This window comes from Nematolebias whitei, chromosome 19 (genome assembly GCF_014905685.2).
Source record: "Nematolebias whitei isolate Nwh7 chromosome 19, NemWhi1, whole genome shotgun sequence".
NCBI lineage: Eukaryota > Metazoa > Chordata > Actinopteri > Cyprinodontiformes > Rivulidae > Nematolebias > Nematolebias whitei.
This window is the reverse complement of record NC_056516.1, coordinates 36,503,195-36,520,544: the sequence shown is the minus strand read 5'-3', so window position 1 is coordinate 36,520,544 and position 17,350 is coordinate 36,503,195. Positions and strand designations below refer to the sequence as shown.

General features: G+C 42.4%; 1 protein-coding gene across 1 annotated transcript; it reads right to left on the bottom strand.

Moving 5' to 3' along the window:
* Positions 1-209: 209 nt before the first annotated feature.
* LOC119425906 (polyhomeotic-like protein 1) lies at positions 210-15,607 on the bottom strand. The gene is made up of 15 exons (XM_037693461.1): positions 15,394-15,607; positions 13,577-13,701; positions 11,559-11,675; positions 11,135-11,212; positions 10,836-10,964; positions 8,544-8,690; positions 8,350-8,425; positions 7,255-8,228; positions 7,010-7,145; positions 6,750-6,919; positions 6,563-6,653; positions 4,218-4,305; positions 2,732-2,933; positions 1,245-1,455; positions 210-596 (listed from the first exon to the last, which is right to left on the bottom strand). Exons 1-15 carry the CDS (start codon positions 15,542-15,544, stop codon positions 445-447), a joined length of 2,847 nt encoding a protein of 948 aa, XP_037549389.1. The 5' UTR covers positions 15,545-15,607; the 3' UTR covers positions 210-444.
* Between the last annotated feature and the right edge of the window lie 1,743 nt (positions 15,608-17,350).

Below are 17,350 nucleotides of genomic sequence, written 5' to 3'. Positions count from 1 at the left end.
AATAAATTTATAACCAAACGCTTTCAGAACAAAACAGAAATGATCGTTTCATGTATGACTCGAGTAAACGCAACTTGAAATACAGGATTTAATAAAATGACTCCGATCAGCGCGACCTCAGCAGAACGGAAGAGGAGCAGGTTAAAGAATTACTGTTCAGGTTCTTCAAACATTGTTTTGAGATGTTTGGACAGCAAACCAAGTGTTTTTGTGTTTTCCAACATGGATTCAGGAGCGGACGTGAATGAAATGCAACTTTCAGGAACTGGTCAGGAGTCGGCAAACCAGCGACGATGGATTTGAGGGTTTTGCTTTGGAACTGAAGCGGACTTCATACATTCACCTGCAGGTCTGTCGTCACTTCAGAACCAGTTCCACGTCAGACCCGGGTGCTGAAATGGTTAATCGTCACCGCCGCTCACTGGCGGTGCGTTTGCAGAGACGTCAGTCTTTCAGGTTGTTGATGTGAGCGCAGATCTTCAGGGCTGGTCCTAACTTAATGTTCATGGTGGACATGAGATGCTCCTCCTTCAGCAGGAGCAGAGCCTGTCCGTCAATCTCCTGCGACAGGAACTGGGAGGCGAGCTCCTCACAGCCTGCCGGAAAAAGGAACATAAATAAATAAATAAATAAATAAATGAGGATGAACAGAGTAAAGATGATGATCTGACGGAAAAATACAGAAGTCAAAGAAATAGAAATAAGACTATGAGATTAAAACTGTTTTACCAGTTTGATGTCTTAAAGATGTTTTTTTTTTTTAAGTGATCAAACACAATTGACATAAAAAATAAAAATAAAATCTTGCCATGTTTTGCAATTAGAGCTTAACTACAAAAATCCTGCAGTCAGTTATTTTTATACAAGTAAAAAAATAAAATAAAAATATTAAAATATCTGTGGAGGGGGAGGAGCTAACGAAGTTTCAGCAGTGACTCTGACCCCGCTGATAATCTGTAATCTGCAGCTTCCGAGCTCAACTCCTGTGGAACTACTTCTTGTTAAACGCATCAACACTTGGCACAGTTGTACGCTTCTGCAGAGGTTCATCTATGAAAATGGCCGGCGAGGCTCATTGCTACAGTTGAATGAGACCAGATTTCTGATTTGAAGGTTAAATTACAGACTCTGGTGGTTTAAAGGCGACAAGATGGGACTTATTTAATTACCCGGTAAAGTTTTGTGCTTTAAAACAAATGCTGTAATCTGCTAGAACAAACAATGAAAACAGAAAATCCTCCAACCTTGTAGAGAAGAAATAAACCGTGACACTTCCTCCACACTCCACTGGGAGGGGCTGTTGGGCGGGCAGCTGGGCGCCGAGCTCTCCGTGTCCACCGGAGGAGGCGGCGGCTGGTGGCACGAAGCAGAGGAGGCGGGCGAAAGAGACGCGGCGTCATCTTCATCCTCCTCTCCGCTGGACTCCTCGTCTGAGTGGCTAGACTCTGAACGGCACTAGGGGGAGGAGAAGCACGACAATTCATCAACCGCTGGATTTATCCAGGAGCGTGCTCGTCTCAGACGACTCTCAGAAGAAATTATTGCTTTAGAAAATGTCACACGAACCCAAACTGTACATTTGGTCATTTTTAATTGTCAGGTTCTTTTCGGTTCACGGTTTATTTAATGAGCAACTACTCCCACCGACTCCTGCACGAACATATTCCACTATAACGTGTTTTAAATACTCAAACACCGATGAGCAAAGAGGGTGAGGTGGGATGGAGGATGACGTTAAAAAAATTAAACGTGCACAGTTTGGTTGAAGCCATTAGAGGGCGCTACAACCTATCCTAAAAAAACCCCAACCGTACATTAACTCAACAGTTCATGCTCAATAATCCAGGTACAAATCCAACAATGTTCAGTCAGGTCACCTGGACGGTTGGTTTTGTTGCTGAGACGTTTCGCTCTTCATCCAAAGGACTTCGTCAGTCCAAGGAGCCACAAACAAACTGGAGTCCCGCAAGTATCACACTCCCACAGTGAAGAAAAAAAAAACAAAAAACAGTTTGCTGGTGATAAGATGGTTTCTCTGGTCCGCCCTCTTTGAGGCAGTCAGACCCGACTGAACCTTGTTGGATTTGTACCTGGATTATTGAGCATGACCTGTTGCCGTTTTTAACCATTTTGGCACGATTGCCTCAGAGGAGTTGACGAGGGAGAGCGCGGGCCACAAAACCATCTTAACACCAGCAAACTGTTTTGTTTTTTTCCCCCCCACTATGGGAGTGTGGTACTTGTGGGACTCCAGTTTGTTTGTGGCTCCTCAGCTGAAGAAGTCCTTTGGATGAAGGACGAAACATCTCAAATAAAAAACGTTCAGATGACCTGACTGATCAAACATTAACGGTCATGGTACGTTTCCTTTTGCACATTCTAGGTGTTAATTTTTTTTTCCTCCACATTATGCAAATTAAGTGTGCACTGAAGTAACAAGCCAAATTAGGCCTTGGTCACTTAGGCACATTTTAAAAAAGATTTCCAAGCTGAAACTTTACTTTCTTCCTTTGCAATCAAACATAAATAATTAGCTGACAAGACGGGATAAAATACAAAATTTTCCTTTTAAAGGCGTTTCAAAACCTGTCAGCGTAAGGACATGCTGATCTCTACCGGGTGCATCATCAGTGATTTATTGCTGCAGCAAAAAGCTAAGTTTAAAAGTTGCACAACAAAAATTTAGAAACAGAGTTAAAATCATTAAAAGAAATATACGTTTCTTTCTCACCTTGGCAGGTATGGGCCTCCCTGCAATCTTTGCACTGGCTATCTCTGAGCTCGTCCTGCGGGGGACCCGCCTCCTGGCGATTCCTACTTCCTCGTCAGAGTTTGAGAAGTGGTCCTGGTCCTGGTCCCGACGCTGGTTGTGACTTTGCCTCACGGAGAAATGCTGCCTGAAGCTGACGTTGTACCTGGGGAACCAATACATACTGTATCGTAGACAAAGAGTGACATATACGGTACTGAAGCCAGGACGAGCAACACACAGTTTGTGTCTCTTTGCACCCCATGAGGGCAAAGAGACAAATGCAAAGCAGAAGCACAAAACAATAAAAATAAAAAAACATAGCACATGTTAACATACTGTTCTAAACAATGCAAACAAGGCATTGTTTATATAGTAAAACATATGATGTAATATTCACAACGCAGATAATAATGAGCAAATTCAACAATGGAGAACTTAACTCATACTGAAATTTAAAAAATTTACAAGCCAGTGTTTTTAGCAAAGTAGATGGAAATTTTTTCAACTTAAGAATAAAACTAAATAAATAAAAACACACAAAAAAAATTCATGCTGCGACATAAAACAGCTGAAAACAGACATTTCACACAGCTGGACCGGATCTTACAGCAGCAGCAGAAATTATGTCTTTAAATGTTTATTTTTTTTTTAATAAATCAGACTTTTATTTACAAGATTTTAAGAATCTGATTTCCAACTTTCAAGACTAAATGTGTGTACAGTAGTCCCTCGCTACTTTGTGGATAATAACTAATTAATTAGTATTACTCACATGATTGGGACAGTACTGGATACAGTACTGTACAGTAAAAAGTTAACGAAAAAATAAAATATTTCGAACAGGCGCCGCCATTTTGTAGTTTTCTCTCAGTAATCCTCCCTGTATTCCCTCTCATAAGGACCACGTTTCCCAGAAGGCAACAGGGCCCCTCCCAGAAGCCCAGTTTCCTTCAGCTGAAAAAACCAGAGGGAAAGTTTTGATTTGGTCGGCGCCCAGCGGATGCAGAGAAGCTGCACCGAGTCCACCGAACCAGACCAGAACTGGATCAGAACCAGACCCATCGGTGAACTTTCAGAGCTGGTAGCTGGTCCACAAGGACTTCTAAGCGGGGACGTGCGCGGAAGGTCCGGAGCGGTTTTGTAGCCCATCGGGACTTTTTTTATCCAGACACGTACTCAGTTTGAACATCTACGGTCCCACGCTGGCCAACAGAAGATAAAACATAGCATCCATACTTTGTGTTATTTCACTTATCGCGGGGGCGGGGCTGAAACGGACCCCCAGCGATAAACGAGGGACTACTGTAGTGAATAAAAAAAGTTTTTAAATACTATAGATATGCTGCATAATAAAGGTAAACAACCATTGGCAGCTTTGTAAAATATGATGTTTCAGCAACTTGGAGCAAAGTGACTCCCAACACGGCGTTCATCACATATCACAGGTTTCATGCATGTGAAGTACCTCTTGGCACAAGACATGGAGCAGAACCTTTTGGTGCCTCTGAACTGGCTGGCAGGAGCAAAGTTCTTGCAGTATTCACACTTCAGCACTGAAGGTAGAAGACGACAAACATTTAACATTAGATCATAAATAAATGTGTTGCATTATGGAAATGACTCAAACGTTTCATGCCGCAGACTGCACACCGTGTCTACTCGGGTCCTGGGAACAGTAAGGAACAAATCCTTTCTCCACCCCACACAGTTCATCAAACGTCTCCGTTTGCATAACACATATAAAAGTCCCCAGCTCTAATGTCTAAACATCAGTTCTGCCTACAACTTTTTAGGGATCAATAAAAGGATTGGTCATGCACCCCTCCACAGATTGAGAACCACTGTATTTTGGGAACAATACAACGTGCTGGTGAAGATTCTCCATAGAAAATCCTCTGCAATCACACAATAATAGATTCAGAAGCTTGTTCTTAATGCAAATAATTTAACAAATCGGAGAGAGCAAAGACTAAACTAGAGCCCCCCACCGATAGGTCCACAAACACCTATATCGACCCTATCGGTGATAATTGTCCCATTATGCGCCAATATAAGCACTTTCACCTCTAAAATGCTGGAACCAGCTGTAATTGTACAATGTATCCAGCAGAGGGCGCACAAAGGCTACTTTAAAGTCATGGCCGTTCACTTTAAATTTCACTTTCAGCACAGCCGAAGCAGGGAGCAATACGATGTAGCGTATTTTTGCTGAACAGAGCATGGCGAGTTTATTTGAACTGATCTGCAAAACAAATTCAGCAATAATAGATTCTCTTCAATCCTCCAACCTGCTCGTCATTAGCTATGTGCCTCTCAAGTTAGCCAACTAACCTTTAGATAACCTAGCACAGGCTATTGTCTTGTAAAACTTTATCCAGAACAATAAAGCTCCTGCAGAGGTAAAATATACATCTTTGTCGTCCTCAATGAAATATTTTTGTCTGAAATCTTTACTTTTCTGCAAAGAAAAAAAGAAACTCTGCTGCAGTCAATATTAAATAGACCTTCACCATACGTTGATTGTTTAAACAATGAACAGGGAAGGACACTTCTTTAATTTATATTTTTGTAACACTGTTATGTGCCTGGGGCACATTAGCCTTATTATTTTGTCCCTTTGGACAGTTTTGGGGTCGGCTAATCAGCCTTTAATTGTTTTGAGCTGTGGCCTTTTCTGCCCACCCATCAATATACTGGTTTCAGGGAGCTCGTCCTCTCAGACTCCCTCTGATTTGCTCCGTTCAGGCTCCCACATTTTTGGACGTTTTTCTTGGCCGACCTGGTTTTCCCAGGGCCCTTGTTTTTTCTTTGTCCTAGAGCTGTGGCCTGCTGTCGGTGGCTCCAGACACCTCAGGTAATTTTTGTTAACTTTTTGTACATTTGTTGTAACTTTGACCTGGTGGGACCGGTTGTCCTGTTTTTGCCCTTTTCTTTTGTAATAGGTGTTTTTTTTTTTTTTTTCCTAGTTTTAGTCTGGTACCAGCAGCGGCTTCGACGGCCCTGTATAGGGTTGGCCCGCTGCGGTACCTTTTTGTTCTGTTTGACCGGGTTACCAGGTCCAGCTTTAAGTTGATACTTTGGGTTTTTGTGTTCTTGGGTGGACAAGGGAATTAGGGGTTCATTATAATCTCTTTTTTACCTGCAAAAGCAGCAGCTTTAATAAACTGAATGTTTGAACCCATATTTGTGTCTGGTGTCCTCCTTTAATATATGTTGTGCTCTTGGTGGACGTAGCACACACTTTATTAGACCTTTATTTATACAGGCTAGTTCCCATTGAACCTCAAAGACTCATTTACAAAAGAGACTCGTTACATAGTTCTGATAAGATGGTACAGTGTCTATCAGCATCATGGTTCTGACTATCTCATTTATTATTAAACTTGATAACTTTATGGTGAACAGTGGAGGATAGAAAATGTGAACGCACATTAGGAAGACTGTTTTTATGACCAGTGTACCACTGGTAAACCTACTGTGGGAATACGACTAGTGCGGATCCGATTAGCTTAGCTTCATGGTTGCTAACAGCTGCACTAAATAAACACGCCCCGTTCCACTCGCTGTTTTCGTAGATTCTTGGGGGTGGACAAAGCTAAAAAAATTCAGCCATTATATTTGTTATCAGCATTAGACTCCACCTCCAATACCAGTATTGCGATAGCCAAAGTTACAACAAACAATATTTTCTGAACACTTCTCGATGTAAAAACAATATTAACGTAATGAACACACCATTAAATTTGGGAACATTTATGGTTTTAACCTATTAAAGAGTAGCAGTACTTTCCAAGCAGCTTTTGTTCATACCGGTTGCCGTGGTAACAGTTTCTGACTGGTTTGTGTCTGGACTGTCGTCAGTCAAGTCCTCCCCAGCAGAGTCTTTTACCGGACCAGATATCTGCCCGTCAAACAGAAAGCAGATCAGAACTTCAGTGACTGTTCATAAACCAGAACTGTATTATTATATTATAATAAAAACACAAAGTGTTCGCACAGGGAAAGGCTCGGCTCCTTCCTGGATGACAAAGCCCTCTATGAGGTGAGTAAGGACTTGTGGTTTCACAACAGCTTGAGGAGGCGAAGCTCTCTCCCCCTGACCGCAAACCCCCCGAGCTACAGAGAGCGCCGGGGTCGGAGAGGAGGAGACTTGAGGAGAAGCCGAGCCTGGAGAGACGGTAGGGAGGAAAAACGGTTTTACAGGTTTCACCGTCTTTTAAAACCTGATCAGGATAAATCAGAGACCAATGTTCTCACCTGCACAGATGGGTTTGGCTGAGGACAATGAGGAGTGGTCTCTGACCAGCTTGAGCCGTGGAGGAGATGGACCATCTTCATCATTTGCTGAATTGGAGTCAGATTTTCTTTTTAGAGAGGTGCTGAGTTGCTTTCCCTTTAAGAAAAACATCAAATTTAAAGACGTTTGTAAAAGTCAGCTGCAGCAGGAAGTTAGCAAAACATGAAAAGTAGCTCTCAAGCTGACTGGTTAGTGACCAGCTGACCTGGGGTGTCTGACCTCCCGACGCGTCTCCATTGGCTGTGACAGCAGACGACGCTCCTCTCTGCTCGTCAGTCACCGGGGGGAGCATGTGTGTTGAGCGTGATTGCAGGGGGGGAGGAGATGAAACAGTTGTCAACTGAGAGGAGGCGGCATGCGCTAACGGTCCATTTTGACTGTGTGCAGAGCTCTGACTGGCCTGTGGATGCACCTGAGACGCCTGAGTCAGCGGGGGAGCCTCCTGGGGAGTCTGAAGGGTCTTAAGCCCCACCCCTCGGCCAACAACCCCACCCTCCCTGGAAGCAATGGACGCCACCATGGTGAGCAGGCTGGACGAGCTGCTGAGAACGGCAGCTCCATCCTGGCTGCAGGTGCCCCGGGCGAGCGCGAGAGCCTGGGCCCCTCCCAGCGTGCTCTGCCGGGCCCCGACTATCTGAACAGGGATGTGCGGAGGCTGGGGAGGGTGGTTGGAGCTGCTGGACGGTGTTGGAGCAGGAAGAATGGGAGGAGGGTTTCTAGAAGGCAGCTGAAGAGGCAAGCGTAGCCCTTGCAAAGTTTTTGGTTGGATGGGGATGGGTCCGTTCGCGTGTCCCGACTTCTCAGCGCTCAGCGAGGACTTCTGCAAAGGCTGCACCACCAGAGTTTGAGCGTTGACCGCTGGTTTGATGGTTGCCGTGCCGACTGGGTACCCGTGGGGCTGAGAGGTGGCATTGGACGTCAGGACCAGGGTGTGTGCTGCTGTGGGGGCTGTGGTTCCTGTGGTCAGGGTTCGAGTTCCATGAAGCAAGAGCTGGGAGAGAGGGATGGAGGAGGTGGAGGATGAGGTTGAAGATGAGACTCCAGAAGAAGACGAAGGGTGGGCTTTGAGGTTAGTAGGCTGGGGGTACGTAGGGATTTTGATATGGGGTGGTTGTGGACTTGGTTTAGTAGGAGACTGGGTGGTTGACTGGTGGGAGGGCTGGACCAGAGAGAAGGCAGCTGGGAAAAGAAAAACACGTGTTAAAGAACACCTCATTTATGTAAACAACAACAACAACAAAAAACGACCGTCGTTCATGTACACAACAGTAAACCAGCAGCCTTTTCCTTTTCATCCTACCAGAGTCACTCTTCTCCGGAGCTTCAGTTTTAACACATTTAGGACTCGAGACTCCTCGCATGGCAAGGTTCTGCACCTGGAGACGAACAGGAAACGGTTGTTTAAAGATCAAACAATTACCGTGTTTCTGGTTGAACAGACACGGCACACATTCAGCTCCCGCTTCGAAATGTTAACTCAGTTACCCCACATACCTGGTCATTATCTGACTGGCTGCTGCTGGAGGAAGCGGGGGTGACTTCCTGTGGCTGCTGGGTTACAGTCGCCACGGCAGCGGTTGCTGTACTACCAGGCATGAATATGAGCTGAGAGGGGATGGGCGTCCTCAGGGAGCGGTTGACCTGCAGGATGAACCGCTTTTAAATACATAGATACTGAACTGAGGCCACCTATCAGATAGTAGAGAAACTGCATTTTCTGTAAAAATGCAGTGAGAATGCAAAGTGCTGAAGAAGCTGAAGCTAAGTTTTTAAAACCTAAAAGAAGCAGAACACTATATAAAAAGGTAACAAAAGGCTAGCTTAAAGTATCAAAGGGTAGCCAGAAACTAAAAAGTAGAGCCCAACCGATATATCAGAAGAGCCGATATATCGTAGAGCCGATATATCGGTAGAGTCGATATAGGCGTTTGGGGACATATCGTATTGGTGATAATTGTCCCATTATGCGCCGATATAAACACTGGGAACAAGCAGTGTCCTTACTTGTAAGCATGCAGACTACTTTCAAGTCATGGTCGTTTACTTTAATTTCCACTTTCAGCACAGCTGAAGCAGCGAGCAATACTGTGTAGTAGGCCTGTCACGATAAACAATAAATCAATTAATCACATGATAAATGAGAATGATCAAGCTCATTTTCATTTATCGGCTTTATCGTTTCTTCGCGTCTCTTTTTTCTACCAAAGACACTGGATGACAAAAAGCTCAACTCCGGTGCTCTTCACTGACCCCTCCCTTTCTCTTTAAAATCCATTTAACCATCCAAAATTGTGTTTTTGGATCGTTAAAAGCAGCTAAGCTGAGAAGCTAAGCTAACAGGCCGACCTCGGGGAAAAAAAAAAAACCTGTCTTGTCGAAGCTCTAAAATTCACGGTTGAATCCTGTGCCTTCGTATAAAAAGTTGTTTTTCTCTGCAAAAAGATGCAGAGAACTTTTTTACTGATTTTTAAAAAAAAATTTTTATTAAAAGCTTTGTGTTAAAAATGCTATGCTAAAGAGCTCAAACCACATGAGCATCCGCCTGTTTGAGAACCAAAGAGAGACAGCCCATGTCACGTCAAGGGGCCTCCCTCCCATTTTTCTTAACGTGACACACTGCTCGCTCCCTCACTATCCATCCTTTGGTTCAAACAGTCTTACACTGCCATCGGGTGTTCGAGAAAAGGTACTACACGCGAAACAAATTATAAGCATTTCTTTTTACATTTAACAATAATTACAAATTATTGTCAAATTTCAAACAATATTATTGTTTATCGCAATAATTTGAGACAATTAATTGCCCAGCAAAATTTATTATCGTGACAGGTCTACTGTGTGGCATCTTTTGCTGAACAGAGCACGGTAAGTTTATTTTAACTGATCTGTAAAATCAAATCAGATAAAAAAAGACAAATTATTTTCAATCCTCCAACCCACTTGTCATTAGCTACATGCCTCTCAAGCTAGCAAGCTAACGTTTATAACCTAGCATACCTTGTAAAACTTTATCCAGAACAATAAATCTAACGTAGAGGTAAAATATATATCAGTGCTAGTAACGTTATCTTTGTCGTCCTCAACGAAATGCGTTGTTTGTCTGAAATCTTTACTTCTCCGCAAAGAAAATAAAACTGTCAATACTAATTAGACCTTCACCATACGTGATTGTTTAAAAAAAATGAACAGGGAAGGGTGTTTCTTCCTTTAACTTATAGTTTTGTAACACACTTGATAACTTTATGGTGAATAGTGGAGGACAGAAAATGTGAACGCACATTAGGAAGACCGTTTCAAGACTTCACGGGTTAAAAAAGGTTTAAAAGTTGCCATTTACTTCGATTCCTGGGGGTGGACAAAGCTAAAAGAAATTTCGCCATTATATCGGTTTTCGAAACTGGCTTCCCCTCCCAATATCGGCATCGGCGATTGCCAAAATTTCCTTATCGGTCGAGCTCTACTAAAAAGAGCAACAAGTTAGCTAAAAGCTACAAGTAGCACAAGAAGACAAAAACAGATCCAAGTATTTTGAGGCAGATTTCAAAGTGAAAAATGTTTTTGCAGAAACTGAAGTGTGCTCAATGTATTTCTACGGGAACGTATTTGTAAATTAAATGAACTATTTTGAAAAGTAATGACGTTATGAAAATTAAATTTCATTGCAACCATCTCCTGAATGAGATGAACGTTTCGATTTAAATATATAAATAGCACAACGTCTGCAGAAACAGTTATAGCGAAAAAACACGTTTGGAAGAATAAAACAAGAATGCCGTCTAAACTCACCCTGAGGTACATTTGTCCCTGCCCGCCTGCCGTCCCGCTCAGCAGCACCGACTGACTGATCGTGGACGTCGCGGAGGCACCTAACGGACGGCTGCTGGTCGAAGAACCTGATCCAGATGTTACACTGGCCTGAGGAACAACAAGTTACTTTTAATTTGTATTTTTTTCAAAATGCTTTTAAATATTCCGTTGGAATCTGCTAAATAATTACTTCCTGCAAGCACTTTCAACACTTTAATTGCTCATATTGTGTTTTTTTATTTTGTTGTTGTTGTTAGGGTAAAAACAGCAGAGCGTACAGATGTGGTGCTGGTGGTCTGAGAAGAACTGCTGGTGCTGCTGGAGGGACTCGACTGACGACTGGCTGCCAGCGTAGCCTGGAGAGGAGACGAGGAGCAGAAGGTAAGAAACTCCAGACCGGGTGGTTCCACAGGCTGTTACGTGGTTGAAGGAGACGTGGCTCTTTGTTTTTGCTCACTGAACTTTAAAATGTTCACATATCCGCTACATTCCAGCACAACCATCTACTCCATCCATCACTTCCCAACGTCTGCTTGTGGTTTTAAACAAAGGGGAATTCCTGTAAATCAACTCGTGTCATTTTGTTTTTTCCTTTCACTTTGTCAGTCAGTGTGCACGTAGGTGCATACGTTTTAGTAGGAAGATTGTGTTGAAACAAGACAAGTATCGTGTCTATAAACCTGAACACAAAGTGTCACACACCTTCACTTGTTGCACGGCGGCCAGGTTCTGCAGCTGGGCGCTGTTGATCTGCTGCTGCAGCATCAGCTGCTGGAAGTACTGGGCTGCATTAGGTTGTCTCTGCAGCGCTTGGAGGGCCTGGGAGGAGGAAGAACAATAAAAAAATGAACGACACGTAAAGCAGTCAGGAGGGTGAGAATAGAGACGAGTACAAGACAAGAACAAAACGCTGAAAGAGTTTGTTAAAGAGAAATGGCTGCGGTGATGATGATGAGGCGAAGAGGAAAGAAAGAAGAGCAGCGAGGGAAGAGGGAGCAGGTTCCTGCCAGCTGCCTGATGTATGAGCAGAGGCTCGTACTGGAAGAAGCTGAGGGATGAAAGCGAGCTACGCTGCTTGGATTCGTGTGCGCGGTGTGACAAAGACAGATGGCCGTGCACGACGACTAAAGCCTGAGAAAATAACACCGAGCCTGTCAGGGCCAGCCAGCCTCCTCCTCTTTACCGCGCATCCTCCCGTTTATCATCCATCCACACAGAAATCACCACGTCTTAAAACAAGCTCAGTTTTTCCTCCGTTACAGGGGAGCTAAAGTTTGGAATGATTTCATTTATTTATTTATTTGAAACAGGCAGGCCTTCTGTAAAAGAGTTTAAATGTTATTTAAAACTTTAAAGAATTGTGATCGTCACTTTTTAATCGTTACATATTTAAATTTCCATTAATGCTTTGTAGATGTGGTTTTGTTGTTGTGTGACTGTATTCCTAAATTTATGATCAACTGAGTGTATTCTTGGAAGGTAGGGGTGCAACGATTGCAGTTTTCTGGCTGATCAGCGATTTGTAAAAAGTCTGACGTGCCGATTCCAATTTTGTTTTATGAGCGACACCGTCAGGTGTTGGAAGGTCACAACGCACCTTCAATTTTCTAATCGTATTTTATTGAAAAACGTATCCTTGAACATTATCCTAGAAACAATACAAACTTGTTTCAACTGGTAGTGTTCTGAAATATAAATGAAGTTTACATAATCGTTGTTAAAACTAAACAAAAATTAAATAAAACTGGTTTCTTGTGCAAGTATCGTCCGATCTCCCAAAATTAAGGAAATCGGGGTCGATAAGTCGAAGTATCGGTGCACCCCTAATGGATTGTATTATTTTTCTATACTATTTGGGTGGAGGCGTTATATACGGCAAGTCCTTTGGGCTTTTGCCTCTTCCTGCACTGTTATTATTATTATTATTATTATCATTTCCTGATGCATGCTCAATACTGTTATTATTTTTTCTTAATATCTTTGATCTGTATTTTAATGGTGCAAAATAAACTAAACAAATATGATTTTCTTCCTCACATAAACATGCAGGAGCAGTTAGACAGTTTTTAAAATTTGGATTTGATATTGGACTTTTTTTTAAATATTTTTTTATTATTATACAACTTCTGTTAATTTATCTTTGTTTTTTTTCTTTCCCAGACTCATTGTAGGCGATTTCTTCATGAGGCTCATTTTAAAGTCCAATCGTGAACATGTGATCTCTAATCCCATGGCATGCAGCCCACTTTCTGATTCTGACCCAACAAGAACAACTCCCAAGCTGAACAGAAGGGTCTGGAAACGGAAGCGTCGTTATTTATGCGAAACCTTAAGGCAAAATAAAAAAATAAATAAAAAAAAGAGTTTGTCATGAGACACTGCAGGATCGTCTAATATGAGAAGAAACAAACACAAGAGGGATCACTGAAGTCAGAATGCTGCATCCAAACACGATTTACCAAATTCTTACAGCTGGCACAAAAAAAAAAATCTAAATTTTGTTTTTATTGGAACAAATGCAACTTTATGGCAACAATTTTAAATCTGCTTTGCTGCAGAGCGTTGGCATCTTTATGTACGCTAAACAATGGTTCACCTTAAAAAGTGGCAGAGAAGGTCTTTTTGAAGGAGAGTCTGCAAGTTTTTAAGAAATGACTTGACTGAGCCCCCCCAATGGATCCCAACAATCAAACTGGTCGAACCCATAAGAACACACCTACCTGCACCGCCTGCCTTTCATACAGAGACATGGAATTCATCTGTGAGGGCCGGGAGCTCGTCCCAGACGCTGCGCTCCCATTGGTCGAGGCTCCCTGCTGGTTCTGCTCTCCGTCGGTCTCCATGGCTGCTGACGAGACGGACAGATGAGCTGCTGTTCGGTCAAACACAAAGATAAGCATCTGTTCCTCTCACAAACAGTTCTCGTTCAACATTTTACAGCGCAATCATTTTCCACGTCAAGTACAAAACCCTGTACGGTCCCAAAACACCAATCAGCCAAAAATATTACGACCACCCACCTAACGCATAAAAAAGTCCTCTATTGGCAGCCAAACGGCGCCAACCTCTGCTGGTTCTGACATGAAGCAATCTGTAACAGATCATTAAGATGTTCAGATTTGTTTTTCCAGGACTTCCCGCAGATGTTTGATGGGAACAACATCTGGAGTACTTGATGTCCAAACCTCAAACCATTCTTGAACCACGTCTGCGTGTTGGCTACGTCCATTGCTCAGCTGGATTAAGACACTGCCATTAGAGATTACAGTTTTATTGTGAAAGGGTGTAATCAGTCAACGTTAAGAGCACTGTCAAAATAAAATCAAGTGTTCTTGCCGACTTGTTTTCTTCCCGTGCATTGTTGCTGCAAATACATATTAAAGGACGACTTTAAACCACTGGTTTTTATCAAATTTAAATATGTTCAGATTACTTATACACAATCAGATCTGCAAACTTGGTTAATAAACAAGAAATTCACAACTCAAAGTGCTTTTAAACATAAAATACGGATGTGCAAATTTAGAAAAACTCGCACCGTGTATTATTATTGTTTGATATTTTAATGTCGCCATCAGCTGCAATAAATCCTAATTTTTCTCACTTTTTCCTCTTTTATTAATATTATCTCAATCAGATGTGGGCAGGTGTGGGTTTGGACATTAACCAAATATAATTACGCAGAACAGGAAAGCATTGCACTTGCAATAAATGATTTATTGCAGTCCAAGGTGTCCTTTGTTATATTAACAGTGCGCACACTGATGTCGTGATGAATTTGTAAGATATTGGGCAACACCAATAATAAAAAAATTTAATTGTTTTGATGCAAATAGTCTAACAATTCTGATTATTTGATCACTTAAGGTATATAAATAAAACATTTGATTTAGTGAGCACACATTCTCACAAACTGCATCCTAAATATCACTGGAGAGAATTTATTTGTTGCAGATTTACCGTTTTGTGCAATAAATGCCTTGATGACACAATCAAGCCGGATCAATTCCAGATCAACTCAACTGTGCACACCTGCAAACAGTAAAACCAGTTTTATCTAGATTTCAGAGAAAATGAAAATCTGAATTGTGGTTTATTTTTTGTTGTTCCATTTGGTTTATTATATCAAAAATACAAATTAATAAAGGTTCACCCTGTTAGAGCTGATCTGAAACAATGGGTTTTGCTTTAAAACATATGTTTTTCCACTAATGTAGAACAGGTGATTTGAATCTCCTCCAGGACACATTTAAATCAGAGGTCCATCTTTTATGGCAGCATCTTTATTCCTCCTCCTGTTCTCTCGCACCATCAGTCCCAGCATGAACCGGTCTGCATCTGGCTTTAACCTGAAAACAGCCTCTCTCTCTTTTAGCTGCAACAATCACCTGAGCTAAAGAAATAAAACAAGCACAGAGCTAACGCGGCTAGCTGCGCTCCATGCTTCAGACCAGTTGATACCAGATCCACCGGAGGCTAGCGGCCGCCGCCGCTGCTCCTGTCCGCTTCGTATGCGGGGCTCTCGGTGATTTCTTACCGTGACCGCTCGGGGTTTCTCGGCCTCCTCCTGCAGCGGCTCCCGGCGGCAGGTCGACTCGGCGGCCTCCCGGACAGCTGGTTGAGTCGGCGCTGCTGCCTCTTTTCTTCGCTGCAGCAGCAGCAGCAGCACAGATTTCTCTGCTCTGCATAAATTTGCAGCTGGTGATGTGTTTGTTCGAAGGGAAACGCCTCCTTTTTTTTTTTTTTTTCTTCTTTTTGGTTCTGCCTTTTCCGGCGCGACGTGATGACGAAACAGAACGCGACGAAGATCAGGTTTGGTTTGGTGTAAAATCCACACAAGGTCAACATGTTGGATTGTTCACTCAACGATACAATGAAATGCTGAGGACGCTGAATGACATTAGCTTTTATAAATATGAAAATATTCATGAGTCAGTAAAACACACCAAATCCAAAGTAAAAAAAAAAAAAAATACATAGCAGACCATTAGATTTGATTGAAACACCTTGGTGAAACCTTTTAATGTTATGGAAATTAAAAAAAGAGAGAGAGAGTGGTGAAGGCTGCACAGAAGTCTGTCGGAGTCAGCCTCCCCACCATCGACCTCTACACCTCCAGATGCAGGAAGAGGGCCACCTGCATCATGAAGGACCCCACTCACCCAGCACACACTTTTTGCCCCACTCCCCTCAGGAAGGAGGTTGAGAAGCATTAAGTGTAGAACCACTAGACTGAGGAACAGCTTCTACCCTGAGGCTGTTAATCATGAATCTCTAACCAGAATAATCACTGTGAAAAATCACATCATGTTGCTGCTGATCTGTTTCAATGTTGATGTGTTCATGCGTGCACATCCGCTCACACAGACTCATGCTCATGTTTGTGCTGATGTTCAATGTTTATGTCATGAGTGCTTAGTGTATATTTAGTTGATGTTTTTCTTAGTTCATATCTTAGATGTTATTACTGTTTTTCTTATACATTTTATTGTTGGATGTAACTGGGACCCTGTGTACATAATTTCGCTCCACCACATGTACCACATGAGGTGCGAATGACAATAAAGAATCTCTGACTCTAACAGCTTTCCCCCCTACAAGCGCAATTAAAAACATTTTTCCCATTGGCTACTTGCATTTTTAAGCACAAAGCCTAATAAAAAATTGAAATCTTCACTTTAAAAAGTAAACCAAAATTTGCCTTAAACTTTTCATTAAATCAGAGGTCCTAAAAATAGCATATATATTTATTCCCATAATGTCATAAGTGCATCCCCAATTCCAAAAATAGTAATTAAAAAAGGAAAATCTAAAAATATTAGATTCCTTTTGTACAATGGTGCAGTTGGTAGAGCTGCTGCCGCTCGGCGAGAAAGTTGATGGTTCAAATCCCGGTCCGGGACCTTTCTGGGTGCATGTTCTTTCCACGCATGCGTGGATTTTCTCCGGTTTCCTCCCACAGACCAAAAACATGCATGTTAGGCTGGTTGGTAACTAAATTATCCCTATGAGTGAGAGTGAATGGTTGTTTGTCTCGTTTGTCTCTATGTGTCCCTGTGATGGACTTGCGACCCGTCCTGGGTGTCCCCCTGCCTCTCGCATCGTGATATGGGCACCAGTGACCCGTTACCCAAAAAGGAAGAAGCTGGCAAAGATAATGGATGGATGGAAGGAAATTCTTCTTGTCAGAGGAAAAACATAGACACAATACTTCTGATTACATATTGATAATTTTATTTAACAATTTTACATTTCTGGTATGTTCGGGACAAAGAACAGCTGGAGTGCTTCACTAATGTGGCACACAGGAATGTTAAAAGCCTAAATATTAACACTAAATCACCTGAAACTGAGCCGACATTCTGGTCACTGCAATACAAACAGACGATGGCTGTGATGTGTCAAGCATTACTCCAGTCACTGCACTGCGTCAGACATTTTCAGCTTCAAGCACTACAGACAGAAAATGGATGCAGTCCTCAAACGCCTCATGT

What these genes read in the sequence shown, in the direction of transcription:
- LOC119425906 (XM_037693461.1), bottom strand. Translation starts at nt 15,544, where the DNA reads ATGCAGAGCAGAGAAATCTGTGCTGCTGCTGCTGCTGCAGCGAAGAAA. An exon ending in ATGAAAGGCAGGCGGTGCAG is followed by an intron (nt 11,676 to 13,576) that starts GTAGGTGTGTTC and finishes TCCTCCTCCCAG; the next exon opens with GCCCTCCAAGCGCTGCAGAG. An exon ending in TCCATGTCTTGTGCCAAGAG is followed by an intron (nt 2,934 to 4,217) that starts GTACTTCACATG and finishes TCTACGATACAG; the next exon opens with TATGTATTGGTTCCCCAGGT.